This window comes from Drosophila mojavensis, unplaced genomic scaffold (assembly GCF_018153725.1).
Source record: "Drosophila mojavensis isolate 15081-1352.22 unplaced genomic scaffold, ASM1815372v1 contig_136, whole genome shotgun sequence".
In the NCBI taxonomy this organism is placed as follows: Eukaryota; Metazoa; Arthropoda; class Insecta; order Diptera; family Drosophilidae; genus Drosophila; species Drosophila mojavensis.
This window is the reverse complement of record NW_025318667.1, coordinates 7422061-7442799: the sequence shown is the minus strand read 5'-3', so window position 1 is coordinate 7442799 and position 20739 is coordinate 7422061. Positions and strand designations below refer to the sequence as shown.

General features: G+C 46.0%; 1 protein-coding gene across 1 annotated transcript in view; it reads left to right on the top strand.

Annotated features, from left to right (window-relative positions):
- Window positions 1-20405, top strand: part of LOC6586138 — a 31462-nt gene extending 11057 nt beyond the window's left edge. Inside the window, exons 2-3 of the mRNA XM_044009834.1 lie at window positions 9237-9273; window positions 15686-20405. Of these exons, the coding sequence (XP_043865769.1) occupies window positions 15831-20138 (4308 nt within the window). The 5' untranslated portion in view covers window positions 9237-9273; window positions 15686-15830 and the 3' untranslated portion in view covers window positions 20139-20405. The remainder of the gene's footprint in view (window positions 1-9236; window positions 9274-15685) is intronic.
- The last annotated feature ends 334 nt before the right edge of the window (window positions 20406-20739 follow it).

The following is a 20739-nucleotide window of genomic DNA, read 5'->3' as shown; positions in this document are numbered from 1 at the left end:
ACACTTGTCATGTCGCACGACTAGGCTTGGGCCGTCGACATCCACAACGCACAGAGAGAGAGAGAGGGAGAGAAAGAGAGAGAGAGGGAGAGTCGTAGAACATGCCGAGTTTAGTTTCTGTTTGAATTTATTTAATGGCATGACAAGGTCAAGACGCCACTACCACTACCATTTCGACAGACTGACTGCACAGCGCTCCAGGTTGGGCTTTGGCTTTGGCAGTCTCTGGCCCTGGCTACCTGCCGACTGACGATCGGCGAGCGCACAAGTTGGGCCGGGCCATAAGTCACAAAGCAATTACAGTGAATTGCTTTCTACAGGCAAAGAGGCTACGGCTACGGCTTTGGATGCGGCGTCGGCTTCGGCTTCGGCACAGGATCGACTGAAACTCTGGGCAGTGCCGCCAAATGCGGGCAGGGTGGGCAATCCACAATAAATGGTGGAGCAGGAGCAGCAGCAGGAGCTGTAGTTGTAGCTGTTGCTGTTGCTGTTGCTGTTGCTGTTGCTGTAGCAGCAGCGCCTGGCGGCATGCAACGTCCATCTTTGACCAGCGGATGTAAGCGTTGGGTGTGAGAGCGTCGACAACGACAACGACAACAGCGACGACGACGGAGACGACGACGATGGCGACGTTGAGCGGCAGCTGCGTCTCTAAAATGCTGATCGCACCTGGTCAACCAGTGGCGGCGTTGGCCGGCTTAGCTCAGTGAGCTCAGTTATGGCATTAGCCATGCTTGAATATCCACAAATGCCAATGCAATGGGGCTTACTGTAAAAGGGGGCTAATCCAGTGTTTGGCCTTGGCTAAGCCCCAGCTGAGTAGCAACGATAGTCTTTTACATACTGCTGCAACTATTGCCTGTTTGCTGCTAGTTTACTTTGAATATCGATATATGTATGTATTTATCGATAACAATAAATACAATAAGCTACATAACTATTTTTAGCTGTTTACATTTTAATATTTTAGCCAACAAATTCTTGTACGAATTATTAAATTATTAGGAGAATATATCGATGTAACTGCTCATTTGCATATTAGCTGCATATATCGATATATACTGATTGGTGTTTCGATGACAGTTTGTCATTTCTAAAATGAATATATCGATCAACCATAAATTAAAAAGATGTAACTACCGATCAATCATGTATCGATAATTTATCGACAAAATATCGATTTGGATTTTAATAAATATTTTGCTGAAATTATAATAAGTTGCAGCTATCGACAAATCACTTTGCATTATGATGATAAATCGATATATTGTAATTCGATATTTCAATTTGCAACTATCGATAAGCCAGACCATCGAGAGCTCAAACGAATATATTAACTTATTAATATAGTTTACTATCCAATTCGTCTTGTGCTCTATATACAAAGACATATGCATGTATTATAAGTTCTTATGTCAAAGAATGGAATCTAATCCCCATTGAATTAATATGGAACGGCGCCTGTGCAGCTGTTGCTGTCGGCTGGAGTGAGCTGAGTGCAGTTTGTGACTTGTGTTGGAGGCGGTGGCGGTGTCGGTGGCGGCGTTCAGCTGGCCGAAAGCTCTTTTTGCGGACCCCAAGTTTCATAACACTATAAAGATGAAATTGAAACCGATTACCGCACTCTTGAAAACGATCAAGTACCACGAATGCTCGCGGACACATTTTACTCATGTAATTTTATTGCGGCTGCGAATGATTGGCAATTCTGGCTAAAAGACAAACGCTGGCAATGGAGTTGCGATTGAGGACAGTTTGTTGGCTGGCGGGGGCGTTGTGCGGGAGGGCCGGGGGATGAGTATCGGTATGGGTATGGGTATGGGCATTGGCATCGGCATCGGCATGGGCATGGGAATGGGAATTGAGGGACGACGATGTCCAGAAAACCAGTTGCCGCTGTTTGCCACAATGGCGCAAAATGACGACAACGACGGTTGACGGTGTTGGAGCGAAGCTGATGATGATAATGCGGCTGATGAAGATGCGGATGATGATGCTAAACGCGAAAACATGAAAAACAATGGCAACCAAATCGACAAAAAACGAATCGAAGTCGAAGTCGAAGTTGAATCGGCAGCCAAACAGTTAGACGAGAGACACCTGCCATCAATATGGCCAAGAGCACAGCTTAACTCGGCTCAATCCAAAGCGAACCAAGCCAATCCAATCACTCAACAGCACACACACACACACACACACACATATATATGTATATATATAGAGACATGGACAAGGAGCAGCTAAAAAGTATGGCAATCTCAGCCATCATAAAATGTGCGAACGAGAAAACTTTGCCCCGCCATTTGCCGCCTCAGCACTCGCATCCGCGTCGTAGATCAGCCAACATCAAAAAAAGAAGCAAAATAAAAAAAAAAAGGAGAGAAAAAAATAAAAGAGAAGCCACTTATCTCTTCTCAAGCTCAATAAGCAAACGGAAGAGCCGCAGTAACAGGAACAGGAGCAGAGGCGGGAGGTGACAGGCGGGAGGCGGGGCAAAGGAGCAATGGCATCGGCATCGCTCACATCTCACCTGGCAGCAGTCGCCGCAACAGCAGGCATGAGAATAAAAAGGAAAATAAATGTAATGCCGCATAAAAATAAATAAATAAAACCTTTCAGACGCAACCGAAAAATTCTACACACTGGAGCAGAGGCAGGCTGGGGGCGGGGGGCAGTTGGCGGACGAGCAAACGGCGGGCGGTTGTCCGAGGGGCCACAAAAGACAATGCCCAAAAGTGAGGCAACGCAAAGGCAACGCCGCATAGCCAGTCACAGCGAGTATATCTATATAGATGGCTGACTGATTGATGACTGCTGAACTTGTTGAAGAGTTTCGGATGGTTCCAGGTCCTTTCTGTCCAATAAGTACATCTGGTTAGCGCTAAAGGAAAACACGCAAAAAAGGACAGAAGAAAATGCCAAAGCGAAAAAACGATGGGAAATAAAGAACGTAACGAAAAACGTGAGAACACTTAGCCACGAACAAGCGACATGTAAACAGTGCAAAAAGCTCAAGCTAACTAATTTATTGTCAACAGTTTTCTTGCAGTGTATGCCTAGAAGTCGCTTAAAGCTGCCACAATTCCAAGTGTTGTAAAATAAAAGAAAATACTTGGAAATTTACTTGATAGACGTTGACTCAGAGTTAACTAAGCTGACCCGGAGTTAACCAAAAGAACTTGTATAAATCTATAAGTCAATTGATATTGCGATAAGCCCAAGGATTACATATGTACAGAGGCTAAGATTGTATTAAATCTAGGCAGATATTCTGAGCCCTGTGCCTGTATGCTGTGTGCTGTGTGCTGTGTGCTGTATGCTGTATGCTGTATGCTGTATGCTGTATGCTGTATGCTGTATGCTGTATGCTGTATGCTGTATGCTGTATGCTGTATGCTGTATGCTGTATGCTGTATGCTGTATGCTGTATGCTGTATGCTGTATGCTGTATGCTGTATGCTGTATGCTGTATGCTGTATGCTGTATGCTGTATGCTGTATGCTGTATGCTGTATGCTGTATGCTGTATGCTGTATGCTGTATGCTGTATGCTGTATGCTGTATGCTGTATGCTGTATGCTGTATGCTGTATGCTGTATGCTGTATGCTGTATGCTGTATGCTGTATGCTGTATGCTGTATGCTGTATGCTGTATGCTGTATGCTTTATGCTGTATGCTGTATGCTGTATGCTGTATGCTGTATGCTGTATGCTGTATGCTGTATGCTGTATGCTGTATGCTGTATGCTGTATGCTGTATGCTGTATGCTGTATGCTGTATGCTGTATGCTGTATGCTGTATGCTGTATGCTGTATGCTGTATGCTGTATGCTGTATGCTGTATGCTGTATGCTGTATGCTGTATGCTGTATGCGTATGTCCCCAATAATAGTAGTATTACTAATAATAACAATAATATATTTAATAAGAATTATAACAATAGTAAGGATATAATAAAATCCTTTTCTAGATTCTGGCAAAACCTGTGAACTTCAAGTTTCAATGAATTGGCCATAACAAAAAGAAAAACACTCGAAATATGAATGAGTGCTGGCTATAGTCTTCGTAAATACTCCTACACACACATATATATATACACACACACACAAACGCGCACGTATGTGAGCTTGATTCAGTTTTGCACTTTTATCGGTGTTGGAGATCAACGCGTCGGCAATATCAAAACAAAGAGTCCTGCCGTGCCGCCGATAGGATGAGAAAATAAGATAGCAACAAATTGCCATGGATATGGGTGTCTGTAATCGTCAGATTGGGTAACATTTGCTCGTAAAAGTATCACTGTGAATCAACACACACAAGCACAGACACACACACATTGCCATTGTGGCAGGAGGCAAGAGAAGAACTAACAAACGGTTGTCCATATCGTTCAGCGCGATATCGATACGGACTATGGCTGCGACTGTGGCCGTGGCCGTGTTGTGCCTGGGAATGTGTGATCTTGTGGCCAAAAGCGACGCCGACGCGGACAGTATCAACACCAGCAACAACACCAGCTACTACAACAACAACATCGAGTACTGACAACCGCAGGCAGATCCATGGCCTATTTCGATTTGAATGCGCAAAAATCGACCGCTGCGCTGCAGCTGAAACTGGAGGCTGTCGTCATTGCAGACGCAAAACTGCGTTTTTTTCTGTTTTTATTAAATTTTTTTTTTATCCGCTGCCCCAGAGGCCTCTTTGGTCAGCTTGCGCGGCATGGTCAAGGAATTGACTTCAGAGAGCGACCACATACGGTGCCCAGGCCCACCTGCCCACCGCCTGTACAGTGCCGCGTTTCCTTCGGCCTCTCTCTGCATCTCTCTCTCTCTCTGCTCTGCTCTTTCCGCTTAGTTACGCAGTGGAACCAGCATAAGCTGCTGATCCGCAGCCGATCGGTATAAGCCCGATCAACTTTGTCTGGTTTAGTTACGGCCTAAACGTCGCAGCCACCGCATCGCCCGGAGCCAGTAATCTCTCGGCCAGCTCAGCATCACATTGAACCGAGCATTCAATGGGGCGAGTGGCGGACCTTAACTTGACTGAACTTAACCTCGAGCAGAGAGTGTGCACAAATTAGATCTACTAGCTAGCTGCTCATGACCCGGTCCTTGACTTACATTTATATACTTATGACTAAATTAAGGCTATGTCGAGTTCGATTTGAATTTAGTTTGCAAACCAAGTTCAGTTGGCCAAAAGAGAAGTTTTGTTATGGGTCTTAAGTGCAGATTCACTCACTTGGGGTGGGGGTAGAGCAGACACCCTCTACTTCGCCTATTGATTAGTGTTCTTTTATGAGTATAGAAAAGTGCACAAAAGTTTTAACGGATCAGATCATGTCGAATTCTATACTTCAGCTGAACACGCCAATATCATCTAAGCTCCTAGGAATATGAAGTAATAATGACATGGGAATTATAAAGTAGACTCTTCTTGAAGGGTTTTCAGACATGATTTTCCTTTCCCTCTACCCGTCTCTTCCTCTCTCATAATCTAATCAGTTCTTAAAACTAAACCACCCTATGTAACCTCAATGGATCCTGAACAATTCGAAATGAGAGCAGTCAAATGTTATTATAGACGACATTCAGTCACTTTTTCCGTTAAACACCTCGACAGAATGCACATCAAACGAATTCGAACTTATTGCACCGCTTCACCAACCAATTGTTTACATAATTTGTTAGTTCTTTTCGTTTTCTCTTTTCTCTCTCTTTTTTTTTTTTTTTTTTTTTGTTTTCAATTGGATTGGATTGACAGAGTCGAGAGGCATTCGCAAGTGTTTTCGGGCGACACAATTCCCCTTCTGCCATCTTCCACTCATACGCCCCGAAGCGGTCTCTGAGAATGGCATTTGGAGGAGGCGACGAACTATTTTTCCCCGTTAACGTGTTCACTTTTCAAGTGCTTCCTTTGTGACTGACTGCCGGACTGGCTGGCTGACTGGGTGACTGGCTGACTGACTGACTGACTGAGCGCCTGTCTACGTATATAATGCATGGTCGGGCGCTCGGCCGGCATAAACACTGACACAGCCATGACGTGTGCCTTTCAAAGAAACGCAAACGCGAACCGGCGAATGCCAGTCCTCAGTCCTCAGTCCTCCATCCTCCATCCGCCGTCCTCTGTCCTCTGTCCCGGTCCGAGCTCTCAGTTGGCAGTTCTCAGTGCTCAGTTGCAGTCACAGTTACAGTCTCCAGTCTAAGTCTCAGTCTCAGTCGCAGTGTCAGAGCTCGTGCGAGCGCGAAAAGCAAAGATTATAATGCCAAACAACTTCAGAACGTTCCTTAGGCAGTTGACGACGCCAAACTTCGTCGTTAACCCTTATGTGGATGCATTATGATTTATGCCCAATTGTCACGATGCTCACTAGTCCCAACTAGGCCATAAAATGTCAGCGGAATGTATCATATGTGGTCCCATATATTAGCAAGTCTCAAGGGTTAATGTTCGGTGTGTGCTAAAGACCTCAATGCATTCTAATGGATTCGAAAGATGTGAAGATCTATGAAGATCTGTGGGGACTCAACTTGATGCTCTCTGCTACAACTACCCATAAAGTCAACGCATTGTTAACAGGGTATTAAAAACTTAGCTGATTTGACGTCACACTCGAAAATCGCGCGCACTCTCTTGTCGCACATTCAAGTCAAAGTCACTACTGCCATGTCGGACCCAACTGACGGGGCCCTCGTAGCAATGCGAAATGCCGGCGGTACAGCTGAAAGAGTCAACCTGGTGGACGTCGACGTGGATGTGGATGTGGATGTGGATGTGGATGTGGATGTGGACGTGGACGTGGCACGACACAACGGCAAACGGCAAACGGCAACGACAACACGACATCATTTTGTACGTCACTCAAAATGTTCGTAGGCTGTCAGGGAGACAGTTCAAAAAATGAAATATATACATACACATTATAACAAATTCTAAAACGCAAAAGAGACACTCACTCACACAGACACATGGGACGACGGCCAGTCAGTCAGCCAGTCAGTCAGTCAGTCAGTCAATCAGTCAGTCAGTCAGTTAGTCAAGCTTCATTGTTCGTACACATTCGATTGAAGGTGTAAGGCGTATGGATCAGCCCCAGATCCGACGACCGATGTCAGAGACCCAGGACAACCCCAACAACACTTTTTCACATTTCACTCCATACAATGAGGGTGCGAGCGAGTCAGCCTTGTTCAAGTGCGCTTGCTGCCCCGTTCTCGCCGCTGACGATGACACGGACACCGGCGCCGCGTCACAGACACAGACACAGACACGGACACAGACACGGACACGGACACGCTTGGCTGCTATATGCAGTTCCAGTTGTTGTTGTCATTGTGGAAGGGTCTGGGGTGAGGTGAGGGTGCGGCAAGAGCACCTTTTGATTTTATTATTGATTCAATTACAACGTCAATGCTAAAGGAGGCGCATATGGTCGTCGCCAGGATTGTCAAGTGCGCCACTGCCAATCACATACAGTTTTGCCATCAACTTATCAACTGTCAATTCAATTTTGTTTCCTCTTCTTCTTCATCATCAGCCTCGTTCATTTTGATCATTTGAATCGTTTATGAGTATTCATGCATTCATATACATATATACATACATGTGTATGCATGCATGTATCTACGTATCTATACGTCTCTGCGACGTTGACATGTGCCTTTTTAGAAAAAATATAATACACATCTGATAATACTGCTAATTGCTATATACAATATTTGCATTGTTAAAAACGAATTTAAGCTGCTAACTGTCCAAGTTTTAAAGCCAAACAAACTTGAGAAAAGGCCAGTGAAAAGCACTGCACAAAAAAAAATAAATAAATAACATATGAATAGCTCCGGGTATGCACGACGTCTAAATATGCAGCAATGGGGGAAAAATATTTTGATGGGTCAAATAATAATAATAATATTATAATAATTATATTTGGTATTAATCTCAAAAGTTTGAAGATCAAAAGAAATTAGCAAAAAATGGAATTTATGTTAGATGTAAACAGATTTCCCTGAAATTGAAATCTCATTAAACAGTGCTCTCTACTCATTCCCATTTCACCTAAATCATCGAATCTACCATGTAGTCGAGCAAGCAGCACAGTGTTTCGATAGCGGTCAGTGAGACCTAAATGGTACTGCTAATAAGCCGTTTAAATTTTTTTCGTAGTGCTAATGACAATAATATTTGATTAGCCAGTTTAATTGGTTTTCTATTTTCCACTTTGTGTCAAACGCTGTCAACTGACTCTGCCTTGGCGTATATATATATATATATATATATATATTTTTTAATATGACAAATCGATACTTACTTATCGATAGCCAACGTAAATGTTTCACAAATTATCGCATATTTATTACATCAAACGTTCCTGAGCCTAGTCGACTGACAGCTCTCTAATATCTACGAATAGTTTACTGTCTGCCGGCGAGCGAATGTCGTGGGATCTTGTGTTTGCACAAGGCACTTAGCACATTTTTGCCGTATCGTATTAGAGAAGACTCGGATTAAATTTTATGGTCGTTTATTATATTTTGTCATTTGATTTGAATTAACACCATTTCGTGGCATTCGCTTTATGCCGCATTACAAATGTGTTAGCAAAAAATATTCTCATATTTCTATAATAAACAGAGCATTTTTGATTGTCATTGAAGGTTTGTGCGTGTGTACGCTGACTATCGATAACATTGTTATCAATATCTAGATGTGTGTATCTACATGCGGCATTTGTAATCTAAAGTTAACACATCAAAAATGTAATCAAGCCTTTGGCCTGTTATAGGTAAATCATATTTGTTTGATTTTTGTATGATTGGATAATCGATAGAGCTGTTATCGATAAGTAGATATTTATAAATTGATATAGATGTTTGATGTAGATATTTATAAATCGGTTAGAAAGATCAGTCCCAAATAGAAATGAGCCATTTTGTGGATAGACTATCGATAGCTTTACTATTGATTATTATATGGTATCGAAAGTAAACCCAATCTTTAATACCACTAACCAGAGAGCTCTCTGGTTAGTGTTAATACGAAGACTGGAAATATAGCGTGATATGATTTTAAACCACCAATTATTCAATGATATCGATAAAAATCGATTAAAGTCGATTTTCAGTAAGCAGATAATACGTCTTGAGAGACGTTATGAGTTATCAATTATCTTTCAAACCAAACTTTCCATTTTTCACTTAACTAATTTGCACTTAAAATCTCTATTTGCAGATGTTGATTTGGGAGGCCTATGCACTTTTCTCAATATGTAAGTATCGATGGCCGCTGCAGCCTTTTACTGATCTGGAGCTTTGGTGGCAGAGATTATGTCTGTTGTGTGTCTGTTGCTTTATGCATTCATGTTACCTTTTTGCCGGTCACTCATAGGCGTTTTTGACAATGTTACAACAGACTAATTTTTATTGTTTCGTAGCATATCTTAAGCGGACCGAGATGCCCTCAGATATGCGCCTCAGATACCGGGCCAACACAATAGAGTCACAAAGCTATTAAAAACTGATATAAATCTCATTAAATGCGATGGTTGTAGCACATGAACAAAGCCGCCGCCTTGCCTTCAATCAATCGTTTGTTTCGCTCCCGGCTACAAATAAGATATAAGAATGGGCTCTTGTCTTTGGTTCGGTTCAGCTCAGTTTAGTTCGGTTCAGTTCGTATCGTTTCGTATCGTTTTGTGTCTCTCGTATTGCATCGTTTCTTTCGCTTTTGGCTCTTCTTCACCAAATGCCTTTTATATGGCAATGTATTTACGAGTCTTTCCGTCCATTCGTCCGTCTGTCTCGCTCTCTCCTTGCCCTTTTCTCCCACTTTTTGGGGTCCGGCTGTCTTCAGGGCTTTTGACTTACCTGTGGCCAAGTGAGCGTATCATAACTCATAAATTTGTCGTCAGGTTGATGACGCCACAGCAAGGGAGGGCGTAAACTGCTGCTCCACAATGGTTATTTGGCATTTTGAGCCTTTACACATTTTTCGATTTACACAAAATATGAAAATGAAATAACGAAATATCAGATGTGCCTCCTGATAATCAGTGTTACTTATAAATTCCAAATAGCAATCTGTGATCGAAACGGATCGCATTTATTAATGTTCTTAAATCATGAGAAATGTTAAGTATATAGATTAGAATTGGTATCGATACTTATCGGTATATATGTCTATATCTATCGACTTGCAAAAAGTTCAATCAATATCCAATTCAGGCAAATTGAATGTCTTAATATAGATTATATCTATGGTAGTCGAATTTGGTATTTTTATCGATAATATCGATTTATAATTTCTCTTTCTTATAAGAAATAATCAATATGAATAAATCAATTTTAAATTCTTAAAAGTTTATTCAGGTGCAGCTCAATATATCTTATGTCTTGTTATCGATATATATCGATTTGTGAATAGTTCTCTCACAACCGTTGATCAAAACTCGATGTGATAGTGAAAAATTTGAACTTTCAGTAAATTGTTTGTGCCATTGTGAAATACTAAGTATTCTCTATCGATAAATATCTTTGCCCTGCTTTTCGGCTAAGTGTAGAGCCACTGTCATCATCGATCTCATGCATTTCAACTCCACTTGTCTACCTTTTGGTGGCTATATTTAGGACATAGTGGCAAATTCACACCTTGCCTCCCTACCGATCGTGCTCGTTCGTTCGTTCGTGCGTTCGTTTTCCATTTGCTATCTGTTGATTTGCTTGGCTGAGCATCTCTGGTGCTTGATTCAATTACACAGGGCTCAGCTCTAAATTGCGTTCACTGAGCCAAGGGTCTTACAAAGCTGTGAACAATACGGAGAATGCAAGCTCCTGCTGTGCTCCCAAAAGGCTAAAGAAACCAAATCGAAAAAAAAAATAAAAAAAAAAAATATTCCAACACATTCAGAACTGATCGGGAGAGACATGGGGACCCGGCCGGTACAAGTAGCGCCACAGTCTTAGTCGCCGAAGATGAATATGCATTTGTCGCCCAAAATGTGTCAGAGGCAATGCCAAAAACCGCCCGCTCCTACCCCATGCCCCATGCCCATGTCCCGGTTCGTGTCCATGTTCGTGTCCATGTCCTGCCATTGAGCACTCACATGGATGCCAGCGTCTGTTGGCGCTCTGTTGTTGCCTTAGCTTCCCACCTCTGGATGTTGTTGCTGCTGCTGTTGTTGTAGCGCTGTAGCTGTTGCTGTTGGCAATGCAACAGCGGTGTCCGTCAACGATCCTAAAGCGATTTGCATATTAAAAAAAAAAAAAAAATACACACACACACACAACAACAACAAGAGAATATAAAATTTTTGTTGAAATCACTTTGTTAAGCTTTGTTCGGCGGCAGTCGGAGGCGATCAGAGGCGTTCATAATCAAAACTGAAGTGATGCGGTGGTCACGCTGCTGGCGGCTTTGACTCGGCCACAGACGGCGGAGGGAGACCATGGGAAGATTGGAGCGTTGGAGCGTTAGCTGCCGGCTGCCGGCTGCCGGCTTGACCAACACATATGTATGTACGTATATATGTATCTGTGTATTTGTATATACACATATTTTATATGCAGCAAGCCGTGTTGACACTTTTTATGTGTTTAATAAATTAAGTTTTACAAAATAGAGAGAATACGACACGCTGTCGCTTCTGGGCTGCCCCTCGCTCCCTCTCTCTCTCTCTTTTTGCCAACTCCTGAACGCCTCTTTATGGCATCTTTTGGGACATTCGGTTCGTTTAATGGTTGACATTTGAAATTTTTGTTGGTCGACTTTAACACGCATTTATGGCTTCTGCTTTATGGCCTTCGAAATGCGTTACCTTTAAAAAATATATACAGATATATATATATATATATATATATGTAGTATTTATATATATATATATACATATAAAGCCAATAAAGATGATTGGTGTCTGGTCTGGCCCGGCCTGGCAGCGCTAAGCCGAGAGATGAATATTTCTGTATTAATTTTCTGGTGGTCTTTTTGAGAATTATGAAATTTTAATGAATTTCTAGGGAAAGTAAAGGTGCTTCATTAGAACCAGTTGACATAGCCAAATGGAAGTCAAAAAGTTGTAGAATTGAATTTGTTCAGGTCAACTGTGATTTATTGAGAGTCTATAAACCGGAAATTTTGATTATAGAAAATCACTTTAAAGTTTAAACTGAAGCCCATTGATTCACACCTTAAAACGTAGTTGAGAGAAATAAAAAAATGTCATTTAATTTTGTTAAATATGGGCAACGCCTGAGATAATTACACAAATATTTCAATAAGCAACAACGTCAGGCAAAGCCACAGCTGAGAACTTGTTTGGCAACAGTGACAAATGAAACTAAATAAATCGACAGACAGACAAACGATACACATATATATATATACACACATATATACTTATCTATATATATGTCTCAGTCGAAAGCAATTAAAACTTGGCCAGCGTTCATCTCTGCTGGGCAAGTGGCCAGAGCCAAGAGCGTCAAGTAAACTGGGCTTTGAGCTTGGCGTAATCGAAATAAATGTCATTACAACAACAACAGCAACAACAACAACATTCACGAACAGGTGGCAATTAAAATACAATTTGTGCAGTATTTAAATGACTTGCCCGAGATGACATATGTCATGCAAACTGCCCACAGACGACAAACAGCAAGCGATTGTCGTAATAACAATAATATCGAAACAATACGAGCTTCAAAGAGAAGCAAACATGTACACATACCTACATATATGCATGTGTATGTGTATGTGTATTATCTGTATCTACTTATGGACACATGTACAATTGTCAATAACATTATTATTTATTGAAAGTGACATTGTTCAATGCTTAAGTAATCTGCTGTATATCCGAGAACTTTCAATGGGAACTTTGCAGTCGGGCATAGCTGACGGCATAATACTCGTCCTAAAAGCTAGAGTCTCCGAATTTTGAATATAGAATTATATGTGTGCATGCATATAGCATATAGCATATAGCATACAGCATACAGCATACAGCATACAGCATACAGCATACAGCATACAGCATACAGCATACAGCATACAGCATAAAGCATACAGCATACAGCATACAGCATACAGCATACAGCATACAGCATACAGCATACAGCATACAGCATACAGCATACAGCATACAGCATACAGCATACAGCATACAGCATACAGCATACAGCATACAGCATACAGCATACAGCATACAGCATACAGCATACAGCATACAGCATACAGCATACAGCATACAGCATACAGCATACAGCATACAGCATACAGCATACAGCATACAGCATACAGCATACAGCATACAGCATACAGCATACAGCATACAGCATACAGCATACAGCATACAGCATACAGCATACAGCATACAGCATACAGCATACAGCATACAGCATACAGCATACAGCATACAGCATACAGCATACAGCATACAGCAGCATACAGCATACAGCATACAGCATACAGCATACAGCATACAGCATACAGCATACAGCATACAGCATACAGCATACAGCATACAGCATACAGCATACAGCATACAGCATACAGCATACAGCATACAGCATACAGCATACAGCATACAGCATACAGCATACAGCATACAGCATTCAGCATACAGCATTCAGCATACAGCATACAGCCGAAGGCCTTATTATCTTGATCAGATCGACTCTGCTTATTTAGCCCTGTCCATTTGCTTGTCCATCCCCATTCTTTCACAGCCAATTTCAGTTGCCATATCTTTTTCTTTATCTCAAATAAAATTTAGTTTTTTTTTTCATCTCTTGCAATTCGCAATCTGTTAAAACAAGCGCTGTCATTCATTCATTTGCTAAAATTAAACTAAATTGTCTCCGTTGGCTCTGCCGCAGCGCTGCTCGTGTTCACGCATTTGCGACAAGATGTTGTTGCTCTCGCTGGCATTACGCATACCACTATTCGATATACCTATTTAGGTGATATTAGGCGCAATTTGTGCTCGCCTCGTTGCTTAATGATCGGCTAATGCTGCTTACCATTTGGGAACGATGTTGAACGATGACGAGGCCATTCCCAATCATAATTTGCGTATCCGAGTCGCACAACGATGGCGATGGCGATCGCGATCGCGATCACGAGCTGCGACTTGGGTTGGGGCACGGGCTGGTAGTGGGGAGGGGGGGGTCTAGCTGGCTCTATGGCTGGTGCCATGGCGGTCTTTGGCTAGACATCGACATGGAGATCGCCTCTTGTGCGGCGCACAAGAATGTGACATGGGAATTTGAAGTGGAAGTGGCCATGGTCGACAGCACGAAGACCGTCAGAGCGTCAGCGTCTTCTTCTCGTATTGGCACTGGTACTTGTCTCTCCCTCTTCCTCTCCCTCGCCATCTCCCTCTCTATCTCGCTCTCTTCCTCTGTGTATGTGTGAGTGTGTACATTGTCATGTCACGCCGGGGCAACTCTAGAGCTCAGCTCGTTCAGCCAAATGTCCACTCTGTGTGTCCAGTGACTGTCTGTGCGGCATCGTTACCATCGCTCTTAAAAACGTGAAGTGTCCACTCAGAATTTGTCACATCATTATTCTTATTTTTCTTTTAAATAATCATATTTACACACACGCACACGCGCACACACACACACGCAAAATACATGGCAGTTGGCTGAGGTGCGCCTGGGAGGTCTGTTGGCCACTTCGTTAGGCCGTTTCGGTGGAACTCCTTGAGCATCAGCAGTGGACAATGTTTCACATGGAGACAGCAACAGTGACAGCGACGGGTGCGTGTTGCCCCCAACGAAGGGCCAAGGGGTGGGGCGGAGCGCAGTGAGAGGGCCAAGAGAGCTGTGCACCACATCGATGACAAGACACGAATTCGAATCGAACGCTTGCGAGCCCGACGAATAAGCCCTAAAGAAATAATTTATTATACTTACAGATCATGTGACAATTAATTATATATTGCGAATGGAAAATAATAAATAATAATTAGGGGAATTTAGATGTTTAAATGAATTTGTAAAGCTAAAGCTTAATACCTGAACAAGCGAATTAAGAAAAGGGAGAGTGAGAACGAGAACGAGGGCGAAAGAATGGAGAGAGAGAGAGAGAGAGCGTGAGCAAAAGGCGTGAGCAAAAGGTAGAGAGAGAGAGCTAGAAAGAGATATAGAATTAGGGAGGGGGAAGAGCTATAAGTAGTTAGAAAGAGAGAGAAGGAGACAAAAAGAGACAGATTTAAACAATTAATGAGGAAAAGAGAGATAGCAACAGAGGGTTTGTACCTTCTTTTCTTCCTTTCTTTCCTTTCTCTCTCTCTCTCTCTCTGTCTCTCTCTCTCTCTCTCAATCTTTTCCCCTCTGTCCCTCTGTCTCTCTTTCGCTATTGTTATGTACCTCTCTCTTTTTATCAACCTCTTGCTCCCTCAGCAGTATCCGTCTCTCTCTTTCTCAGTCACTCTTTCGCTCCTTCTCGCTTTTTTCGTAGCGCTATATCCTCTCTCTTTTACTCCATCCATTCCTCCCTCTCTTTTTTCGTCTCTGTCTCACTCTAGCTTTCCCTTTTTATCTAGTCTCAGTAGCTCTAACTCAGTAGCTCTCTTTCTCTCACTCATTCTCACTGGATCCCTCTAGCTTTCAGTCATTATAATACTTATCAATCGAATTAGTCTACATTATATTTTTTTTTTTTTCGTTTTCTCATTGCAGCTTCGAAAATTGCCGCAATATTTTGGAAGCAACAACAACGAATCTTTCTGGATCTGCAACGGAAACATACTATATCAGTGTCTAGTCTAACGTATTGTCACAACTCTATATAGATTAACGGTAGCTTGTAAGGCAGACGCTCTTGATGAATATTGGTCAGGAAAAGCATACGCATCAGTCGCAGCAGTCGCACACGCATCCACATCCACATCCGCATCCGCATCCGCATTCGCATACACATCCGCCACAGCAGGCGATCGGCAATCGCAGCCGCAACACAGATCCACACAGTGTCCCGGGTGCCGTTGCTGCTGGAGCCGCTCCATCTGACTATCCCGGCCTGCTGCTTGGCTATCGCTATACGCTGCCGCCCGGCCATGATCATCGACTGCACATCGAGCACCTCAGGCGCTCCGCTGGGAGCGAGCGGCAAGTGAGAAGTCCCAACGGCTGTCCCATGGTTATGACACCCAGTCGACGCAGCTCGCCGCCGCCGTTGCCGCTGCCGCTGCCGCTGCCGACGCGCCATGCACTAAGCGCTGGCTCCGTTGGCCCAGCTGCCCAGCAGACCCACTCCCAGTCCCAGACCCAAGCTCAGGCCCAGGCCCAGGCCCAGGCGCAGGCGCAGGCACAGGCCCAGGCTCATGCACAGACGCCGTCCCAGACGCAGTGCATGAACGCTCACTTTTTACACTTCCAGTCGCAGCTGCATCAGAAGCTATCCGCCAGCTACTTTCGCAACCCGCCCTCGCCATCGCCAACGGAACGTGAACGTGATCGGGAGCGAGAACGGGAACGGGAACGGGAGCGCAACATCTGTGGCACCGGCACATCGCCGCCGGCGACGAGCATGAGCGCAGCGCATCTGAATCCGTTAAGTGATCTGCAGAACATGCAGCCCTTTGACTTTCGCAAAATCAACTCGTTCGGTGCGCCGCCGAACGCGACGGACTTCGTGCACCACCAGCATCTGCAGCAGCAGGCGGCGGTGCTGGCGCAGGCGCGTCGCCGCATCAATGAGGCAACCACAGCAAGCGAGAAGAACGCTGCGGTGGCAGCGGCGGCAGCAGCTGCTGCGGCTGCTGCCCAGAGCAATCAGTTCTTTAGCGCAATGGCAATGGCCGGGCATCCGTTGCCGTATCACTTGCCACCACCGCCACCCCCACCGCCGCCACCGCCGCAGCAGCAGCAACAGCAGCAGCAGCAACAACAACAACAGCAGCAGCAGCAGCAATCGAACAACAATCAGGTGTCGTTGGCCGGCAGCGTCGCAGAACTTAATCACGGCCATGGGCCACACTCGCCAAATCACGCACAGGTGAATCACAGTCACAGTCACAGTCACGGCCACAGTCACGGCCACGGTCACGGTCACGGCCCTGGTCACGGCCACAGTCACAGCCAGTATCAGCAGCACTCGCATTCGCATCATCACAAGGCCGGACAACCCACCTCGCCGGAGGATTCGAGCATCTCGAGCAAATCTCGTCACTTGGCCGCCGCCGTGGCCGGGGACAAGTCGAACAGCAGCTGCTCCTCGTCCAGTGCGTCGGGCGCACAGCCAGCTAGCGGATCGCAGCGCTTGACACGCCTAGCACTGGCCTCCGGCTCTAGCTCCGGGGCCGGGTCCGGCTCGAATATGCGCGCCAGCCGCAAATCGGGCCACTCGCCGGGCAACAAGCGCCAGTGGGGCTCGATGCCGGCCAATCTGGGCACACAGTTCATCAATCCGGTGACCGGCAAGAAGCGCGTCCAGTGCAACGTCTGCCTGAAGACCTTCTGCGACAAGGGCGCCCTCAAGATCCACTTCTCGGCGGTGCATCTGCGCGAGATGCACAAGTGCACGGTGGACGGCTGCAGCATGATGTTCAGCTCGCGGCGTTCGCGCAATCGTCACAGCGCCAATCCGAATCCGAAGCTGCATTCGCCGCATTTGCGCCGCAAGATCTCGCCCCATGACGGACGCAGCGCCCAGCCGCATCCGCTGCTGCTGCAGGCGCCGAACGGCATCATGGCTGGGCTGGGTCCGTTCGGCAGTTTCCCGCTGCTGACACCGCCGCCCGATCTGCGACACCATGCGATGGGCGGCATGGAGCTGAAGCATGGCCAGGAGTATCTGCGGCGCTCCTACATGGACAGCAACGGCATGCTCGGCCGGTACGAGGGACAGCGCCGCAAGACGGCGCTCGAGCCGGGCGACGAGGACGATGACGATGACGAGATACTCGAGGTGGGCATCCACATGCCCGATGACGACGACGATGATGACGAGGCGGATGGCGAGGGAGATGGCGACGATGATGACGATGATCCTGATGGGGATGGCATTGTTGTGGTCGGCGATGAGCTGGACAGCATTCCCGACAAGGACAAGCACAGCCACGATGATTATATGCTGGACAATGGCAACGAGAGCGACGAGCGCTCCACCTCGGCCATCTCCAGCCACAGCCTCAGTCACAGTCTCGGCCACAGTCACGCTCACAATCTCAGTCACAGTCACAGCCACATTCACAGTCACAGTCACAGTCACAGTCACAGTCACAATCACAGTCAAACCAAAGAACAGCAACAGCCAAGCCCCTGTCCGAGCAAGGCTGAGCCGGAGCCCTGCCCGGAGGCTGATGAACAGCACGAGGACTCACAGAGCCTCACCGACTCCTCGCACGCCCTCGGCCAGACGACGGCGAGCAAACGCAAACGCAAAAGCCAAAATCCGGTGCGCTGCACCGTGCAATCGGATGAGAACTCTTGCGACAATTCACTGGATAACTACGATGTGGCCGCCGACCTGTCCATCAAGAAGATCAAGCTCAAGGAGGAGGATGTGGATGCAGTGGCAGCTGCGGCGGCAGCAGCAGCCGCAGCAGCCGCAGTCACAGCCGCAGCCGCAGTAATAGGAACAGATGCGCCATTGGCCGCCCAGCTGGACGCAACAGCCAAAGAAGCCGAGGTGTTAACCGGCTCCACAGAGTCCACCAAGGCGATACCCTCGCCCCCGCTAACGCCCTACACCAGCGAGGCCAAGTCGCACATTAAGATGGAGCTCGAAGACGACGATGAGGAGGGGGAGCAGCCAATGGAGAAGGTGCAGCAGCCAAAGGCTATGTCACGGCCGGACGTGGCAACGGCAGGGCATCCATACGCCCACTCAGACGAGGCAGTTGGCACGCTCGATCTGTCGCTGAGCACGACCAGTGGGGGATCGATTATCAAGCAGGAGCCGTTGGATGAGCTGGCCTTGAGCTATGGCGCCGATGCGGACGAGAATCGCTATATGCGCATCAAGCAGGAGCTGCTGGGCGACGAGGAGCCCAGCTTTGGTCGTGCAGCGGTCGAGGAGTGCTTGAGCAAGAGCAGCAACAACAACAACATTATATTGACTGAGAGCATGACGAGCAAGAGCCGTGACTCCAATGGCAGCATCAAGGCGAAAGCGGAGCGTGAAAGAGATGGCGAGCACGAGCCAGAACCGGAAGCAGAACAGGAGCCGGAACCGGAGCACGAGCCCGAGCCCGAGCCCGAGCCGGAGCCGGAACCAGAGCCCGAACCAGAGGTACCCATCGACAAGGAGAATCCATTGAAGTGCACCGCCTGCGGTGACATCTTTCAGAACCACTTCCACCTGAAGACCCACTACCAAAGCGTCCACCTGAAGCTCCATCACAAGTGCAACATCGACGGCTGCAATGCGGCCTTCCCCTCGAAGCGCAGCCGCGATCGCCACAGCTCGAACCTCAACTTGCATCGCAAGCTGCTCTCCACTAGCGACGAGCACAATCTGCTGCTGCCGCCCGATCCGCTGCTGGAGCTGATGAACATCAACAACAACAAGGCCTTCGGTAGTGCTGGCGTCGCTGCTGGCGGTCCCGTTACCGCAGCCGGCGGCATGCCCAGCAGCATTCACGCCGAGATTTTGGCACGCCTCTGTGCGGGTGCACATGGCCTAAGCATGCCGCTCTGCTTCGAGGCGCTGCAGCATCGTTTCCATGCTGGCCACGGCCACGGCCAGGTGCCGGTCGGATTTCCTGATCCGAATGCCAATGTCAGTGTCAATGCGAATCCGAATCCGGGTTTCATGCCGGCAACCGATCCACGTCTGCTGCTCAATCATGCCAGTAATCCGCTGCTCTTCCCCGGCCTGCGACTGCCGCGCTTCCCACCCCTGACGCACCACATGCTGGCGGGTGCCAGTGCCCTCAGTCCGTTCTGCCGTCGCACCTCTTCCGACTCCAATTCCCAGCACTCGATAACACCGCCCGTTGGGGCACGCGGCTGCGATAGCGTCTCGCTGATGGGCTTGGGTCCGCGTTCCGGCTCCGGATCTGGATCGCCCGAGTACGATGCGCAGGCGAATCATGGGCATGCGCATGCGCACACACACATGCACATGCAGGCGGCCGGCGAGGAGGCCGGACAGAGCCAGCGGCAGTCGCCGGATCGCATATCATGACCATGTACCTCGTACTATGCCAAGGCGCTGGCATTTTATCACTGAAGCATCGTCGTCGGACAGCAACAATTCATTCATGCAATATCAGGCTAAAACTTAGGACTACACAGCATTGCTCATAATCATAATCGATGAATCGATAGGTCGACTTATCGATCGAAGAAGGACGAGGAGAAAGTATTCGCAATCCAAACTGCAGCTTGGCTCACCGGCGCTCATTATAAACAATACTTTTACTAGGCTAATATAAAATATTAGATGGATCAACTAGCATTTTTTTTTCTATATATATATATATATATACATACATATATATAAATAAAATAATGAGACCCCCATTTTTTTTTTTTTTAACTTGTATTTATAAAAACTGTTGTTTTGTGTACAAGCATAAAATTGTAGAGAATTGAGTAATAATAATAATAACAATAAATTATAATAATAATAATCGTCATTACAGCAATAATGATAATACGTATTATAATGATAATGATGAGAAGAGGGCGAATAATAAAGCAAATTCATATATTAATTAATAACGATATATATTGTTAGTGATACTCGATTATGTAAGCATAGCCTCTAAGCGCATACTTAACAT